At 36.7% G+C, this 18,034-nt stretch overlaps 1 protein-coding gene across 1 annotated transcript in view; it reads right to left on the minus strand.

The window, feature by feature from the left end:
- Positions 1-18,034, minus strand: part of LOC122732063 (WD repeat-containing protein 19-like) — a 135,727-nt gene that overhangs the window by 25,311 nt on the left and 92,382 nt on the right. Inside the window, exon 28 of the mRNA XM_043972253.1 lies at positions 6,424-6,520. Within this exon, the coding sequence (XP_043828188.1) occupies positions 6,424-6,520 (97 nt within the window). The remainder of the gene's footprint in view (positions 1-6,423; positions 6,521-18,034) is intronic.

Consider the following 18,034-nt stretch of genomic DNA (forward strand, 5'->3'; position numbering starts at 1 on the left):
TTGTATTCATATACCACAACTTGTCCAGCCATTCCCCAATTGATGGGCATCCCTTCAACTTCCAATTCCTTGCCACCACATAAAGAGCAGCTATAAATATTTTTGTTCATGTGGGTCCCTTTCCCCTTTCCATGATTTCTTTGGGAAAAAGACCCAATAGTGGTATTGCTGGGTCAAAGGGTATCTTGCATACATTCTAATGGGGGAGATAACATGTAAGTAAATAGGCACATACAAGATAGATACAGAGTATGGAAGGGTATAGAGTCTAAGAAGACAAGATAGAAAGGGACTAGGTTGGGGGCAGCTAGGTGGCGCAGTGGATAGAGCACCGGCCCTGGAGTCAGGAGGACCTGAGTTCAAATGTGACCTCAGACACTTAAGACTTACTAGCTGTGTGACCCTGGGCAAGTCACTTAACCTCAATTGCCTCACTTAAAAAAAAAAAGGGACTAGGTTGTAAAAAGCTTTAAATACCAAAGAGAGGACCTCATATTTTATCCTGAAGGTAATACTGAGTCATTAGAATTTTTTTAATAAAGACAGGTGATAGGGGGAGATCTATACTTTAGGAAAATCACTTTAGAATCTGAGAGATCAATTAGAAAATTATTGCAAAGCCCAGACTAGAGATGATGAGGCCCTATACTAAGTTCCTAACAGGTTGAGTGGAGAAAAGAGGAAGTATATGCAAGCTGTTATGAAAGTAGAAAAAATAATATTTGGCAAGTGAATGAGAGTGAGGAATCAAAGGTGACTGTGAGGTTACAAATGGGTTAATGGGAGGTTGTGGTACCCTCCACAGTAACAAGATTTGGAAGAGGGTACAATAGGGGCAGGGGGACAGTAATTAATTCTATTGTACATGTGTTTGAGATATTTACATAACATCAGGTGATGCAGGACTACTAAAGAAACCAGAACTTGATATCTACAGATAAGGAATTATCTGCACAGAGATAACTGAAAACATATGAGCTAATGAGACCACTGACAGTATAAAGAGAATAGGGCTCAGGACTGAGTCTTAAGATAAATGCACAATTAGTAGGCATGGCATGGATGAAAAACTAGCAAAGGAGACAGAAGGAAAGGTGAAACAGGATAATCAGCATAGAGCAATGTCATAAAAACCCAGAGAGGAAAAATTGTTCAGGAAGAGAGGATGATCAATATCGTCAAAAGTTTCAGACAGATCAAAAATCATAAGGACTGAGAAAAAGCCATTATATTTGGCAACTAAGAGACCATTGATAACTTTGAAGAGAGCAGTTTCAATTGAATGATGGTGTTATATGCAATATTACAAAGGGTTTACAAGAGGGAAAAGATAGAAAGTAGAGACACAGTATAAATGACTTTTTTCAAGGCACATAGCTAAGAAAGGAAGGTGAAATATAGGATAATAACTAGCAGGCATGGTGATGAGAATATTAGCACCCCATGGAAAAAGTTGGCAAGAAAGGTCTGAACTCTTGAAAGTATGAAGAATGCTGTCTGGAACCTCTCTCTGATAAAGGCAGCTCTTTACTCAAAGCCACCACATCCAGCAAATGAAAGCCAGGCACTGTCTTCAGGCTAAGATTAAGTTCTTCATTTTCTAACTAGAGATCAAAGCCTTCTATTACAGATATCCAATTTAGGGATCAACAGCTCACAGACTTTCAAGATTCTTTTTGGCTCAGTTGCAAATGAATTTGAGTCAGAAGAAGAGATTTCCACCAACTTAAGAAGATCCCTATATTGATTGAGTGAGTGTGTGTGTGTGTGTGTGTGTGTATTCAGAGACTGAATATTTTGATAGTATATTTTGGCCATGAAAAACAAATTTCCCCACTCTAAAATCTAGATAAATTACATCTCTAGTCTTTCCCTGTTCTATTAGTTTTCTAACACTGACCAAAAAAGTAGGAAATAAGGTTAGTCTAGCTTGACCAGCTGTTTTGTTATGTTTATGGTTTTGTTTTGTTTTTTTGCGAGGCAATGAGGGTTAAGTGATTTGCCCAGAGTCACACAGCCAGTAAGTGTCAAGTGTCTGAGGTCGGATTTGAACTCAGGTCCTCCTGAATTCAGGGCCAGTGCTTTATCCACTGTGCTACCTAGCTTTCCCCTGTTGACCAGCTGTTCTTGATGAAGCCATGCTGGCTTGTTATAATCATAGCTTCCTTTTCTTTGTCTTCTCTGACTATCTCATTAATGATCTATTTTATCATTTCCCAGGAATAAAATTCAAGCTCACTGGCTTTATTTTTAAATTTTGTTTTGTTTTGCATATTAGGTCTATGATTTCATTTGTGTAGGGAGCTCCTGGTAAGGAACTTTCTCTGCCAATGCAGATCAGTACCACTTCTGAAACTTAATAGTCTCAGAAAGATGCTTTGGGTACTAAAAGGTTAAGTAATTTTTTCAGAGTCTCACAGTCAGTATATGTCTGGTCCCTCAGGTTTTTAACTGTGGCAATGTCTTTTAATACTCATTCTCCTTCACTCCATATATCTAATCAGATGTCAAATCTTGCCATTTCTATCTTTACAATTTCTACCTCTGTTAACTTTTGTACCCAGCCCCTTCTCCTACTCACACAGCTATTACCATAGTTCAGCCCCTTATCACCTCTCACCTAGAATATTCAACTGGTCTCCCTGACTGAAGTCTCTCACTACTCCAGTACATCCTATACAAGTCATTTTACTTAAGTAAAAATATAACTATGTGACACCTCCTTGTTGTCTCTAGTGCAATAATTCCTCTATTTAGATTTTATAGTTCTTTACAACCTGACCTCAACCTATCCTTCCAGTCTCACTGGATATTACATTCCCCCCTGCATTCCTCAATCCATGGAAACTAGCCTTCTCTCTGTTCCTTACACATGACACTCCATGTCCCATCGCCATGCCTTTATATAAAGGTCTCTTTATAAAGGCCATGCCTGGGAGACATACCTGAAATGAAGTCTCAAATTAGAAAGAATCTACCAGTAACATCCTGAAAGAAACCCCATATGGACACTCCTAGAAATGTCATAGTCAAAAATCAGACTTTTTTAATTTAAAGAAAAAATATTCTAAGCAGACAGAAAGAAAAAGATCAAATACAAAGGACCATGTTCAGGATCACACAAGACTTAGCAGCAATACTATAACTGAAAAATAACTCTTGGAATATGATATATCAAGAGCTGAAAGAAAAGAAAACGCTTTCAAACAAAAATAATTTATCCTTCAAATTCCAATATAATTCTACAGGGGAAAATATAATTTAGTAGAACAGATAAATTTCAAACATTCCTGCTTTGAAAACAAAGGCTGGGTAGAATCTCTGAAATGCAAACATAAGAGACAAGAGAAATCTAGAATGGTAAATATATTTGAGTTCATTGAAGGGGCTAAAAGATGATAAAATATTTATATCCCAATAGGTGGAAAAGAGATCATTGTTTCATTAGAACCCTACTATCCTTAAAGAAGCAAAGAAGACAAACTCAGTACCTGGACAGAATTTTGTACTGTTTTGTTTGATTTAAGAGAGTAAAAGAAAAGGGAGGGAAAAAGAAATATACTAGAGAAGACGAGAAAAAGAAGGAAGAACTTATTTTATGTAATTGGGGCACTTCATAAGAAGAATATATAAACATGAAAGTAGGGAAAGTAGGCAATTTATGAATCTTACTCTTAAAATTTTACATTAAAATCAATAGGGAATATGGCAGATACAGAAAGAGGGAAGAGATGTAGTTTAAGAGAGATTATAGAATTGTAGAAGGAATAGCCACAGGCAAAACAATCTAACCACAGAGGACAGATTATAAAAGGGAGAATTAAAAGATAAGAAAGAAGAAGAGGGGTCTGGGCTGAGTAAAAAGGGGGAGGGCAAATGAGTAGGATCAGATGATTCCAATTATATCTAATAGGGGCTATGGCATAGGCAGAGAGTGCCACTAATGGCATTTCTCTATGTGGAGATGTTGGGGAATGTACTTTCTGCTTCTGGGAGAGTTAAGAAGATATGAAATGGAAGTGCTTTGAAAAGCTGATAGAACATATGTAGATATCCTGTTATTGGTTCTGGACAGCTAATCATAAAGTGAAGAGGAACCTCACTGATTGACTCCAGAGGCATTTAAAATACCCCGTCAAATAGAGTCACCCTCTTGGGGGAGCTCAGTGATTCCTTTACTCATGGAAATTAGAAAAGAGTGGGGCCTATGATTTCAAAAGGCAAGAGGGCACCTTGCCATCCTAGCATTCCAGAGTTCATACTTCTAGCCAGGGTAACATCAATGCCCAGAGGAGCAAGGAGTGACCTTCAGTAATGCCTTTCAAGACTGCAGCCAAGCAGCAGCTGGACAACTACACAGGCTTTGTAGGAACTGAGCTAAGTTGAACTTACTCTCCCCAGAGTTATTGGGGGAAATGTCTGTGCTTTGTTTTTGCCATATCTTCAAAGTGAATATCCCTCTATAGAAGTTAATTAGGGGCAGCTAGGTGGTGCAGTGGATAGAGCACCGGCCCTGGAGTCAGGAGGAACTGAGTTCAAATCCAGCCTCAGACACTTAACACTTACTACCTGTGTGACCTTAGGCAAGTCACTTAACCCCAATTGTCTCACTTAAAAAAAAGTTAATTGACATTAAGTGGTTAGATGGAATTGGGATACTAGTCACTTATAGCTAACAATGGCATGGACAAAACAGGTAGGGAATATGCCAATAAAGACACCCTAACCTCCTCTGGGTTACTCCCTGGAAGAATTGAGGGTAAGATGTATTAAACTGACTTTGGGACAGTGAAACAGGGTGTACTCACTACATATAGATGATTAATGTTAATTTTAATCCCCTTCTTTCACCACTACCTTTTAAAAAAAAATTAAAACAAGAGTGTGAGGGGCAAAGAAAGAAAACATAATAGTATGTGATAGAAGGAAAGACACATCTAATAATATAACTACTAAAAGAAAAGGATATCAGAATGAATCCAGCAACATACTGTTGACAAGAAGTATAACTGAAATTTAAATATTCACACAAAGTTAAGATGAAGGCCTGGAATAGAATATACTATCCTTCAGGTGAATTCAAAACATCAAGGGCAGCAAAAGTGATGTCAACTGAGGCTAAAATCAGTCATGATTATAATCATGTCATAGTTGGAAGTTGGATTGGAATACTTCTCATGCTGCTGAGCACATGAGCTTTAGCTCTATGAGGAGGAACATGTGCTCTGGCTCCTTCTTAAGGGTATGCACGAAAAACCTTTTGGTAACTACTACCTAATACTGTCTCCATGCTGTAGTTTTATTTTGTCCTTTTGTCCTTTAAAAATTTAGGCAACAGGCTGATGATGAGTGAGATGAGCAGAACCAGAAGAACATTGTACACAGTAACATCAACATTGAGTGTTGGACTATATTCTTCTCACCAATGCAATGGCACAGAAGAGTTCCAGGGGACTCGTGATGGAAGAGGATCTCCAAATCCAGGGGAAAAAAAAAAAAAAAGAACTGCGGAGTATAGATGCTGAATGAACCATACTATTTCTTTTGTTTTTGATGCTGTTGTTTTTTTTTTCTATTCTGAGGTTTTTCATCATTGCTCTGATTTTTTTCTCTTATAACATGACTAATGCAAAAATAGGATTAATGTTATTATGTGTACACATATATATAACCCATATCAGATTACCTGCTGTCTAGGGGAGTGGGGAGGGAGGGGAGGGAGGGAGAAATATCTAAAATTGTAAAGCTTGTATAAACAAAATTTGAGAACTATCTTTACATGTAATGAAAAAATAAAATACTTTATTAATTTAAAAAGAAAAAAAATTTAGGCAACAATTTTATTGTAAATTGAATTATCATATATCATGTATGATTCTGGTATTGAGCAAATGGATTTCTTCTCACAGTTTATATGCAGTTAAGTTCTTTAAATCTTTGGATGCATTTTATCTTTGTTGCTACAGTATTGTTTCATTTGTTACCAGATTAAAAATAAGACATTGTATAAAACAATGAATGGTTGTCCTAAATTTTAATGAATTTGCTTTTAAATGCTTAAACTTAAATACTTCCATGAATCTATTATTATTTCATAGTGTGACTAATTCCTCCACAAGTACACATCATAGTTTGTCCATCCTGTGTGATTCTTGTCCATGACCTCTCATGACTCCTAGCAACCAGGAACCGCTAGTCATGGACACTTTTTATCAAGGGGTCAGATCCCATGGAGTTCCCCCCAAGGAGCCAAAGCACACCTCCTAGATCCTTGAGAAGTGTTCCAATATAACTTCTTGCCACCATGTGTTTAAATTAGATATAAACTGTGATTTGAACAGGAGAGAAAAAATTTTTAAATCCTTTGCCTTCAGGTATAGTCAAAAAGGGAGAATTGGGTAAAATGACAATAACGGTACCTACCAGCAGATTGCTCCTCTCTAGCAATTATTATAGCAGTCTGGGCGGCTTCTCTGTATTGCTTTAATGCCATGTACAGACGAAAGAGATATTTGGCATCCTTAAATTAAATAATATAATAAAATATGTTGGCATTATGTTGGCAATGCTATATATTTTATATATGTCATAGGCAGATAGCATATGGTACAGAACACATTCAATACCAGTTACAAAGTCTGTATTCAAACTGTAGGGGTATGTAGTTCCAGATCCATATATGTCTTTCACATATAAACAACTATACAGAATAACTGGTAATCGGTTATTCCACCTCCCAACTACCAGAATAGCTGATAGCCACATTGCCACCCTGAAACTGCTTCCTAATTAGGACTTCCCTTCTTTCTGTTCCCTTTGCACCAGCTGTCCTCAGAACAGTGGTACAGGACTGGTTCAGGACAGAGTCTACAGCGGCAGGACTAGTGGTGGTAACAGGGAAGCCACAGTGGTAATATACTTCTCACATGAAAACCAGCTGACTCCACTAGGCCTAGTATTAGTCTCGGCAAGGTCCTCACCCACTTCCTCACTAACACCACCCCTCCCATCCTAGTCTTGATCTCAGAAATTCAGACGCTATAGCACATGCTCACAACAGCCTGGGTGTGTTTTTCTCCAACTGTGGGTGATTTTTACTGCAGTAAGGCTATATCACCATCTGCCATGCCTTTGGACTTTAAGAATCTAACCGCACGCCCCTCAGTGAGTGGACAGTCTTCAGCACTGATACTCACATTGTCCCACCCCGCTTTTACTCACTTCATCTCAGTGATCTTGGAATGTACAAGTTGATGCCTAAGACCACTTCCTCACACACAACTGTTCCCCTCCCTTTTTCCTATCTACCTCAAATCAACCTTTGCCAATGTCCTATTCTTCAAACACACACACACTCACACACACACCCCATTGGTACCTTCTGGAATACCTGATCCAATATTAACTAACTTTCCTTTCTCACTCCTATCTTCTAGCATTCATTGAGACAGCTCTCTGGGCAGGCCAAGATGGCAGAAAGTCATGATGTAGAAGGGATAACTGTACTTAAATAACACTATCTTAGAAAAATAAATTGAACTAGCCATAAATATGCTTTCCAAGAAAGATCTCCAGGACCAGATACATTTATAAGTGAACACTACCACATACTTAAATATCAATTAATTCCAATTCTATATAAACTATTTGAAAAAATACTTAAAGAAGTCCTGTGAAATTCTTTCCATGACACGAATAAGGTACTGATACCTACACAGGGGAAAGCTAAAACAGTGAAATTATAGACCAACTTCCCTAATGAATATTGGTGCAAAAAATTTAAATAAAATACTAGCAAGGACATTATAGCAATATATCACAAAGATCATATACTCTGACTTGGTGAGATTTATACTAGGAATGCAGGGCTGGTTCAAAAAATTATAAGCATCATTGACCATATAAATAATAAAAATAGCAAAAATCATAGGGTTATTTCAATAGATGCAGAAAAGATTTTGACAAAATATAATACCCATTGCTATGAAAAACACTAGAAAGAAAAGGAATAAATGGAACCTTCCATAAGTAATATTTATCTGAAACCAAGAGCAAGCATTATCTGTAATGGGGATGAACTAAAAGCCTTCCTAATAAAAACAGGAATGAAGTAAAGATGTCCATTATAATCACTATTATTCAATATTATACTAGAAATGCTAGCTATAGTAATTAAAGAAGAAAAAATTTAAAGGAATTAGGCAATGAGGAAACCAAACTATCACTCTTTGCAGATGATGTGATAGTATACTTAAATAACCTTAAAGAATCAATATGGGGCAGCTAGGTGGCACAGTGGAAAAAACACCGGCCCTGGATTCAGGAAGACCTGAGTTCAATTCTGGCCTCAGACACTTGACACTTACTAGCTATGTGACCCTGGGCAAGTCACTTAACCTTCATTGCCCCACCAAAAAAAAAAAAAAAAAGAGAGAGAGAGAATCAACTAAAACCTAGTTGAAACAATTAACAACTTCAGCAAAGTTGCAGTTTATAAAATAAATCCACAAAACCCAGCAAGAAGTGCTAGAAAGAGAAATTCCATTTAAAATAACTGCAGACAACATAAAATTCTTGGAAGTCTATCTGCCAAGACAAACCCAGAAACTATATGAACAATTACAAAATACTTTTCATACATATAAAGACAGATCTAAACAATTAGTGAAATATTCATTGCTCATGGGTAAGCCAAGCCCATATAATAAAAATGGCAATTATATCTATATGAATTTACTTATTCATTGTCATACCAATCAAACTGCTGTATTTAATAGATCTAGAAAAAATACCAAAATTCATATGGTAAAAGAAAAGGTTAAGAATATCAAGGGAATCACTGAAAAAATGTGAAAAAGGTGGCTTAGCAAAATCAGATTTCAAACTATATACAAAGCAGTAATCATCAAAACAAACCGATATTAAGAAACAGAGTGGTAGATCAGCAGGCTAGATTAGGTACACAATATGCATTGGTACATGACCATAATAATCTGTTATTTGACAAATCCAAAGATCCAAGATTTAGGGCCAAGATTTGACAAAAAATGCTGAGGAAACTCAGATGCAGTTTGGCAGAAATTAGGTGTAGACCAACATCTCACAGCATATACTAAGATAAGATCAATGTCGGGTACATGATTTAGACATAAAAGGCGTATCATAAGCAAATTAAGGGAGCACTGAAAAATTTACCTGTCAAATTTATGGATAAGGGAAGAGTTTATTATCATACAGGAGAAAGAGAGGATCATAGAAAGTAAAATGGATAATTTTCATTACATTAAATTAAAAAGGGCTTGCACAAACAAAATCAATGCAGCCAAAATTAGAAGAAAAGCTGGAACCTGGAGGCAGGGGGTGGATTTACAGCATGTTTCTCTGATAAAGGTCTCATTTCTCAAATATATAGGGAACTGAGAAGGGAAATTTATAAATGTACAGGGAAATTTATAAAAATAAGGGTCATTACCCAATTGATAAATGATCAAAGCATATGAACAGGTAGTTTTCAGAAGAAGAAATTAAAGCTACCTGTAAGGGTTAAAATTCTAGCTAGGCTTTCTAAAATATCTAATGAGTGGTCGCCAATAAATTATAAGCTTTAGCAAGAGTTAGACTTTTAAGTATTTATTAAAGAGAATAAGAATTTGGTAGAGAGAGAGAGAAAGGCCTAGATTCATCTATCTATTAAAGGGAGAGCGCATTTCTAGCTCCCTTCTCCACCAGAGTCTTCAGGAAAGAGAGCGAGTCAGAGCGCCAGCCTCCCCCTTCTTCCTCCCACCAGCCAATGTCGCTTCCTGACGTCAAAGAAAAGCTGCATGGTTGTGCCCTCAGAGGCCCTCTCCTCATGTTGGAGCTTTCCTACAGTAAATCTCCAGCAGGTGGCATCATTCCAATCGTTATATACCTATAGTCATATTAAAAAATGCTCTAAATCACTATTGATTAGAAGAATCCAAATTAAAACAACTGTGTGGTAATACCTATCAGATTGGCTAATATTACAGAAAAAGGAAAAGGACAGATCCTGGAGGAGATGTGGAAAAATAACAGTGATGCTAATGCATTGTTGGTGGAGTTGTGAATTGGTCCAACCATTCTGGAGAACAATTCGGAACTATGCCATGGTTCATGTTCCTCTCCAATAATAACTCCTGCCCTGATACTAAGGGACTTCAACATATATATATATATATATATGTGTGTGTGTGTGTGTGTGTGTGTGCTATATATATATATGTGCTCTATATATATATGTGTGCTCTATATATATGTGCTATATATATATGTGTGTGCTGTATATATATATATATATATATATATATACTCCCTCAAGTACCCAAAATTCCCAGTTCTTCAATCTGTCCAAGTCCCATGACTTTATTTCCTAGTCTACTTAATCAAAAAGATGGTCACACATTTGATCTTGCCATCACTCACAACTCTTCTACTTCCATGTTCATAAACTCTGAAATTTCCTATTCCCAACATTTTATCATTACATCTTTCCCTCTTCCTTATGATCCCTAAACCTGTTCTTCATCTTCACAATTACCTACAATCTCTCTGTTAAGGCTAAAATTCTAGCTAAACTGTTTAAAATATCTAATGAGTGGTCGCCAATAAATTATAAGCTTTAGCAAGAGTTAGACTTTTAAGCATTTATTAAGGAGAATAAGAATCTGTTAAGGCTAAAATTCTAGCTAAACTGTCTAAAATATCTAATGAGTGGTCGCCAATAAATTATAAGCTTTAGCAAGAGTTAGACTTTTAAGCATTTATTAAGGAGAATAAGAATTTGGTAAAGAGAGAGAGAAAGGCCTAGATTCCTATCTATTAAAGGGAGAGCACATTTCTAGCTCCCTTCTCCACCAGAGTCCAGAGGAAAGAGCGTGAGACCGAGCGCCCATCTCTTCCTTCCTCCTCCCACTAGTCCGCGTCACTTCCTGAAGCCTGGTCTTGCCCTCAAAGACCTTTGCTTCATGGGCAGAACTCTTCTACAGTAAGTATCCAGCAGGTGGCGTCATTCCAATCGTTACAGTCCCCCCTGTTGTTCCTCAAGAAACAAAATGTTTCCTTGACGGAACAGTAAAAACAATATAATAACTATTGCTAACTAATAATATGTGAACAACAATATAGAAAAGGAAGAGAGGAAAGTTTTGTCCAGAGGGGCGATTTTTTTTTTTTTGTCCTCATGAACCGACGCTTTGACATTGGTCTTGCAAAGGGAGGGCCTCTGCAGAGAATACATGTTACAGATGGTGTATATTATAACAGAAAGAGAAAAAAAAACAACAAAAACAAATCAAAACTGTTCATTTAAAGTCTCTGAAAGTCTTTTCTCAGATGTCCTCTAGGTGTAGTCATGGAATGGAAGTCTTTTCAGGGGTTGAGGTATGGATGCTGGTAATCAGCCAGGAAATTTCCTACAAAATTGAGCTTAACACAACTTTAAAATAGCTTTGTCAATAATAAAATCAAACAATGAAAGTTCTCAAAAACATGTCTAAGGGAATACAGAATCTTAGTTGTTACACATGAAACATATAATAAAACAAAAATTGAAACATTCTTTAAAATTATAATATTACTATAGTCCCCCCCCTTATGGAGGGTAATTGAGAAGACAATTGCTGCAATATTAATTATTAAAAATAATTTTTATCTGTTTCATCACTTTTTGCATCATCTGCCTAATTATCCTCATGCCATTATGAGAAATTTTAAAATCTAATATAATTAGTAACAGATGTCAAGGCCAAATTCAACACTGTTATTTATCATGACACCTGAGATAATTATGGGGGTTACCATAAAAGAACAGAGAAATGATGGGATATGAGCATTCCCACACTTGAGCAATATGTACTGCCCATACAGTATGCCAGGCTTAAAATAGGTGGATGGAATATACGTCCATGCCACCGAACATATTGGAGGAAACTGAGTCAGACTTAATCAGATGCATGGGATTGAGATGGTCCATGGCATCAGGCATATAGGAGGGAGCATAGAAGCCAGGTGTAGAAGTGAGATGGGTGGGATCAATACTTCCAGCCATCTGTACAATATTGTGGGGAAAAATAAAATAAAATATTAAACCAAGAGAATCCAACCTCAACATTTGTCAAAAGCCGTTCCCTTGGCCATACCTTGACTTCATGCATGTCTCCCCTCATGTGACAGTTCAGTGTCTGCTCTTGCATGTATTCCTCTTGTGATTGGATGGCATCTTGGCCAACTGGCATCTGATAACTCAGAATAAAGGCAATTAATGTCTTAAATGATAAGTTCCCATAATCCAAGTCTCATATGGATTTAAAAATTGAGGATAATAAATGATTGCAAAAAATGTGAATACATCTTGACTCAGAATATAATATATAATTATGCAACAATTTCAAATAATACCTTTTTTTTACTTAGCATACAATTACTTTTTTGAAAAATCTGAACATATTTAAATACAAGTTAAAGCACAACACAATCTCAAAGACAACTTTTACAAATGTTCCCCTCTTTTTTTTTTTTTTTGAATATGCTTATCAAAAATAATACTTCTAGAATCAATTTACACTTGCCATGGCAAACAATTTGCTAGGGAAATGCTTTAAAGAGTTTGATCAAATAATCAGTTGAGAAAAAATAACAAAAACAAACAACTCAGAATATGGGAGCACAATACTCCTAGAATTAACATTGTATTATGAAATCAAAACCATCTTGCAATGTTTCAAAATTAGAGATGAATAGAAAAAAATACACATGGAACAATAAAAGACAATGAAATTCAAACTAAGGAAATCTAAATGAGCATGAACTTAATATTAACGAGTATTACAAAATATAAACTTGATCGCATGACTATAAAAAGCTTTTACAAATATTCTCCTTGTTTTAAAAACTAAATATAAAACACAATCTCAAAAGCATGAAAATCTCTATGAAAATAAACCCATACCATTAATTTCAAAATGTATATGTGATAGCATAGAAATCCTATGTAACCTCTGAACTGATACTATTACTACTCTGAGTAAATTCAGAACACTTTTGATTCCGATATCTAAAATCCCCAACACTCATATCAATACCTTGCTGCTTACTTCTACATTTCTCTAATATATATACCCTTCCATGGCAAAAGAAGCAGAGTCTTGAACTATGTTGATGGTTGTCATTCTTATTCAGCTTAAGTTTTTCTTCTTTAACCCCTCTATATTGTCTGTCAGTCTTTTCACCATACAAATGCTTTATAAGATTACTAATTAAAGACAAAAGCAGGTTAGCAAAATTATGAACAAAACAGGCATATGTGGAATTTAAAGGGTTTTCTAAAGTTGTCTCAGAAGCACAGCCAGGCTGGGGAAGGGCTGAGCCTGAAACTGCAAATGTAGTTAGAGAAAGTTGCGCATGAGCATTAGATCTCTGGACTTCCCAGGCAGGGGAAGCAATGGGCTTGGCCATGGGAGGAGTAGAGGGTGGGGTCTGGAGAGGAGGGGAGGGACCAGCACAATTTGAATCAGACTTGATTTTGAACTCAGGCCTGGATTCCTCTTCCCCCACTTTGCCTCCAGGTGCTAGGGGATTAAAAGCTTCTAGAGGGTGGGTCATTGCCTCCAGGCATGCAAAATTAAAGCAACAATTACGGTTAGAACTGGGAAAAGCTGCGGGAATCTCTTCAGGTTTCTCTGAAAAAGCATGGTTGGGAGAGGGAGAGATATTTCCTTGTGTGAGTAAGTTGCTGGCTCTTTTAACAAAAATAAAAAGAAAAATAGAAAATCCAGAAAAACAAAGCATTAACATGATCTTATCTCCCATTTGTCTGGTTAAACAGACTAAAATCAAAAATAGGGTAATTAGGGAGTTTAAAAGGTCCATTCGAAAAAAAATTAAAGGGAAAACACCTGGCAATTCAGTAGTACTTCAGATTTAAAGGGTTAGGATAGGGGAAATTTCTTACCCAACCGAAAGATCAGAAGTGAGGTTCAGCTTTCCTCTTCGTGGTCAGCCATCTGTTAAGGCTAAAATTCTAGCTAAACTGTCTAAAATATCTAATGAGTGGTCGCCAATAAATTATAAGCTTTAGCAAGAGTTAGACTTTTAAGCATTTATTAAGGAGAATAAGAATTTGGTAAAGAGAGAAAGAAAGGCCTAGATTCCTATCTATTAAAGGGAGAGCACATTTCTAGCTCCCTTCTCCACCAGAGTCCAGAAGAAAGAGCGTGAGACCGAGCGCCCGTCTCTTCCTTCCTCCTCCCACTAGCCCGCGTCACTTCCTGAAGCCTGGTCTTGCCCTCAAAGACCTTTGCTTCATGGGCAGAACTCTTCTACAGTAAGTATCCAGCAGGTGGCGTCATTCCAATCGTTACATCTCCATGCCTCAGTTCTTTACCAGTCCATCACTGTTCCACTGGCTACACTCACCTCCCTTCAACACCTTCACTCTTTGGGAAAATAATTCATTGCTACATGACCTTATATTCCCTGCCTTCTCTTATTGCCAATAAGGCCTTGTCTAATGCCAACACTAAATTTCACCTACCAACCTGTTTGTGCTTATTCACATGATACTACAGTTGGAGGATATTGAAACAGCTGAATGGGTCCCCTACAAATTTATGTTACCTAACCTCCCCAGCAAATGTTGCAAACTTTTTCATCCTTTTTTTCATCCTTCCTCAAATATACAATGGCATCCTCTCTCCACTGCTCTCTATTGACAATTCCTGCTCAATTCCTGTTCACCAAAAAAAAAAAAAGTCATTCGCTGAAAGATCCTTCTTCTTCCTTCCTCCCCACTATCTCCTTCATTCTGTGCTCAGGTGAAGACAGGGCACTTCTCCTTGATAAGGTCAACCTCTCCCTATGCATACCTAATCCTAACCCCTCACATCTAATTCAGTAGATTTACCCCACTATCACCTTTATTCCCTCACTTCTACAACAAATGGCCCCGTCTATCACCCCTACTCTCACCAATCATCAATGTCCCCATATTTATTGGTTGCTTACGTGCTGCCTTACAAACACATCCATATTTTACCCATTCCTCAAAAATGGTCACTTGATCTGATAGTCTCAGCTAATTATCACTCTACATCTCTCTTCTCCATCAGTAAATTCCTTGAGAAAAAATGTTCTCTATGTGTTTCCACTTTTTCTCTCACTAAATTCTAAACTCTCTACAATCTGGCTTCTGACTTCATCATTTAATTGAAACTGTTCTCTCCAAAGTTATCAATGATCTCTTAATTGTCAAATCCAAAAGACTTCTCATTCTTCATCTTTCTTGACCTCTCTTTAGCCTTTGTCATTATTGATCATCCTCTTCTGGATAGTCTCCTCTAAGTTTTTGTGACAATTTCTCATGCTTCTCCTTCCACCTATCTGTCCATTTCTTCAGTCTTCTTTGCTGGTTTTTTCTCTTGCCCTGGGCCTTCTTCTCTTCTCCCTCTATACTATCTTACTTGGTGGTCTCATCAGTTCCCATGACTCAATTATCATCTCTATGCAAAGACTAAATCTCAGATCTATATATCTAACCCTGAGTGCTCTCCTGAGTTCCAGTCTCACATTACCAACTGCCTATTGGGCATGTCAAACTGAATAGCCTTTAAAAATCTCATTCTCTCATTACATAGATGTAATGAGATGTAATGTATATATATATACATATAAACACACACACATACATACATATATATGCAAACAGACATATACACACATTATACATGTATATATTTGTATATTTATACAATGTATATGTATATATGTATATGCACACATGTATGCATATATATATATGTGTGTAAATATATATATATATATAGCTTGTATGTCAAACTTTTTGCCTATTGCCTCCCCAAGTAGAATATGGGTTCCTTGAAAACAGAGACTTTTTCTCCCTTTCTTTGCAAACCCAGTGCCTGGTAAAGTGCCTGGAGTAATGCTTTTAATAAACGCTTATTGACCAACTCTCTTATCTTCAATCTCTCCCTAGCTATTGATTGCTTCCACATACCTAAGAGGCTCATGTCTTCCACAGCCTTAAAAAGTCCTCATTTGAAACTATCTATCATTCCCACTATTGTCCTATATTTCTTCTCTGCTTCATGACTAAACTCCTTGAAAAAGCAATTTACTCTAGGTGCTTCTACTTTGTCTCCCCCTACTCAATTCTAAAACCTTTGCAATCTGACTTCTAAACTCATCATTCAACTGAAATTGTCCTCTACAAAGTTACCAATGATCACTTAATTCTCAAATCCAAACATCTTTTCATCCGTTTTGACCTCTCGGCAGCCTTTAACACTGTTGTTGATCACCATCTTCTGGACACCATCTCATCTCTAGATTTTTGTAGCACTGCTTCTTTTCCTGTCTAAACACTCTTTAGTTATCTTTGCTGGTTCTTCCATCTTCCATGTAATGCCACTAAGTGTCACTGATCTTCCAAGTCTCCTTCCTCGAATCCTCTTTTTCCTCTATATGTACTACCATGCTTGGTGATCTTATCAGCTCCTATTATTTCTATGCAAATAATTCCCAGATTTACATAGCTATCCCTAAGCTCTCACCTGAGCTTCAGTCTCACATTACCAACTTTCTTTTGGACATCTCAAACTGAAAGTCATTTAGACATCTCAAACACAGTAAGTCCAAAAGAAAACTTATTTTTCTACCAAACCCTCCCCTTTTCCCAACTTCCCTATTATTGTTGAGGCCACTACCATCCTCACATCACCCAAGTTTGCAAGCTTGGTATTATTACATATATGTCCCCTTCTCTTAGACGTGTGTTGGTAAATGTTTAACAACCTGCTACTTGGAGGGAAAGGGAGAGAGGAAAGTGTGCTTACATGCTTTTAAATTTAATCTACATCAGAAACCTTCTTCCATAACTTTCTTAAGTCTAGACAAACAAAACAAGTCCTGATTTGTAGTGTTTGATACTATGAGGTATAGATGATAACACTGAAAATTTAACTTAAATCAGCTTTTTCAAGCCTGTTTAAATTGGCTATAGCACATCACCACTTTTTCTTCACTAACAGACCCACCAACTTAATTTGAAGTCCTCATTATCTCTTGCCTCAACTATTGAAATAATTGCTTTCCTTCCTCAAGTCTCTTCTCCCCACTCCAATATATCCACCACTTAGCTACCAAAGTGATTTTCCTAAATCATAGGTGCATACTTACCACTTCTGTACTTTATAAATGCCAGTAACTCCGGGATCAAATATGAAGTCTTCTATTTGGCATTTAAAGCTCTTCACACCCTAGCCCCTTCTTACCTTTCCAGTCTTCTTAAATTTTATTCACCTTCGTATACTCTAAAATCCTGCTACATAAGCCCACTAGATATACCCTTTTCCACCAAACATATCAATATACAAAGCAAAAAGAAGTAATCACATGGGAAGAAACTTCATTAATTTGACTTCAAAACTTGTGAAACTTTGGATATAGAACAAAATTTGGACAGAAATTATAAACCCTTATATGATTAATCATTGTACGCTCCCTGTCTCCAAATACTAGTCAATTTTATCCATTCGTGAAAAAATATTTGTGGAAAGTCTCCTCTACAAATGGTGCTTTGGGACAAAAAGATATTTAATATACTGATTCTGTGCTGGAGGAACATACTTATCAATACCATCTCTCTTTTACTTTTTACTTTCTCAATACATCTCTCACCTCTTTTGTTTTACAATTCCATTATACCTATGTTATAGATACTCTTAATATCTTGCACAGCACTTTGATCATATGAAACTATATCCCAGGTAAATTTAACTATTCACAAATACCACTACTACCATCAACTTTACTGTGATCCTCTTTCCCCTACTTTGTTCCTGTCTTAGTTTCTGATATAACATCAGAAGATAACTAGGTAAGGTTTTGTATAATTTCATACCCTACCCCCCACCCTGTCTCTTTTTCACCTTAACCTTTTCTCACAGACTAGTTATTCTTGTAGTTTTCTCTCCATCTCATGTCCAAAGGCTATATTCTG

This window comes from Dromiciops gliroides, chromosome 6 (genome assembly GCF_019393635.1).
Source record: "Dromiciops gliroides isolate mDroGli1 chromosome 6, mDroGli1.pri, whole genome shotgun sequence".
Taxonomy (NCBI): domain Eukaryota; kingdom Metazoa; phylum Chordata; class Mammalia; order Microbiotheria; family Microbiotheriidae; genus Dromiciops; species Dromiciops gliroides.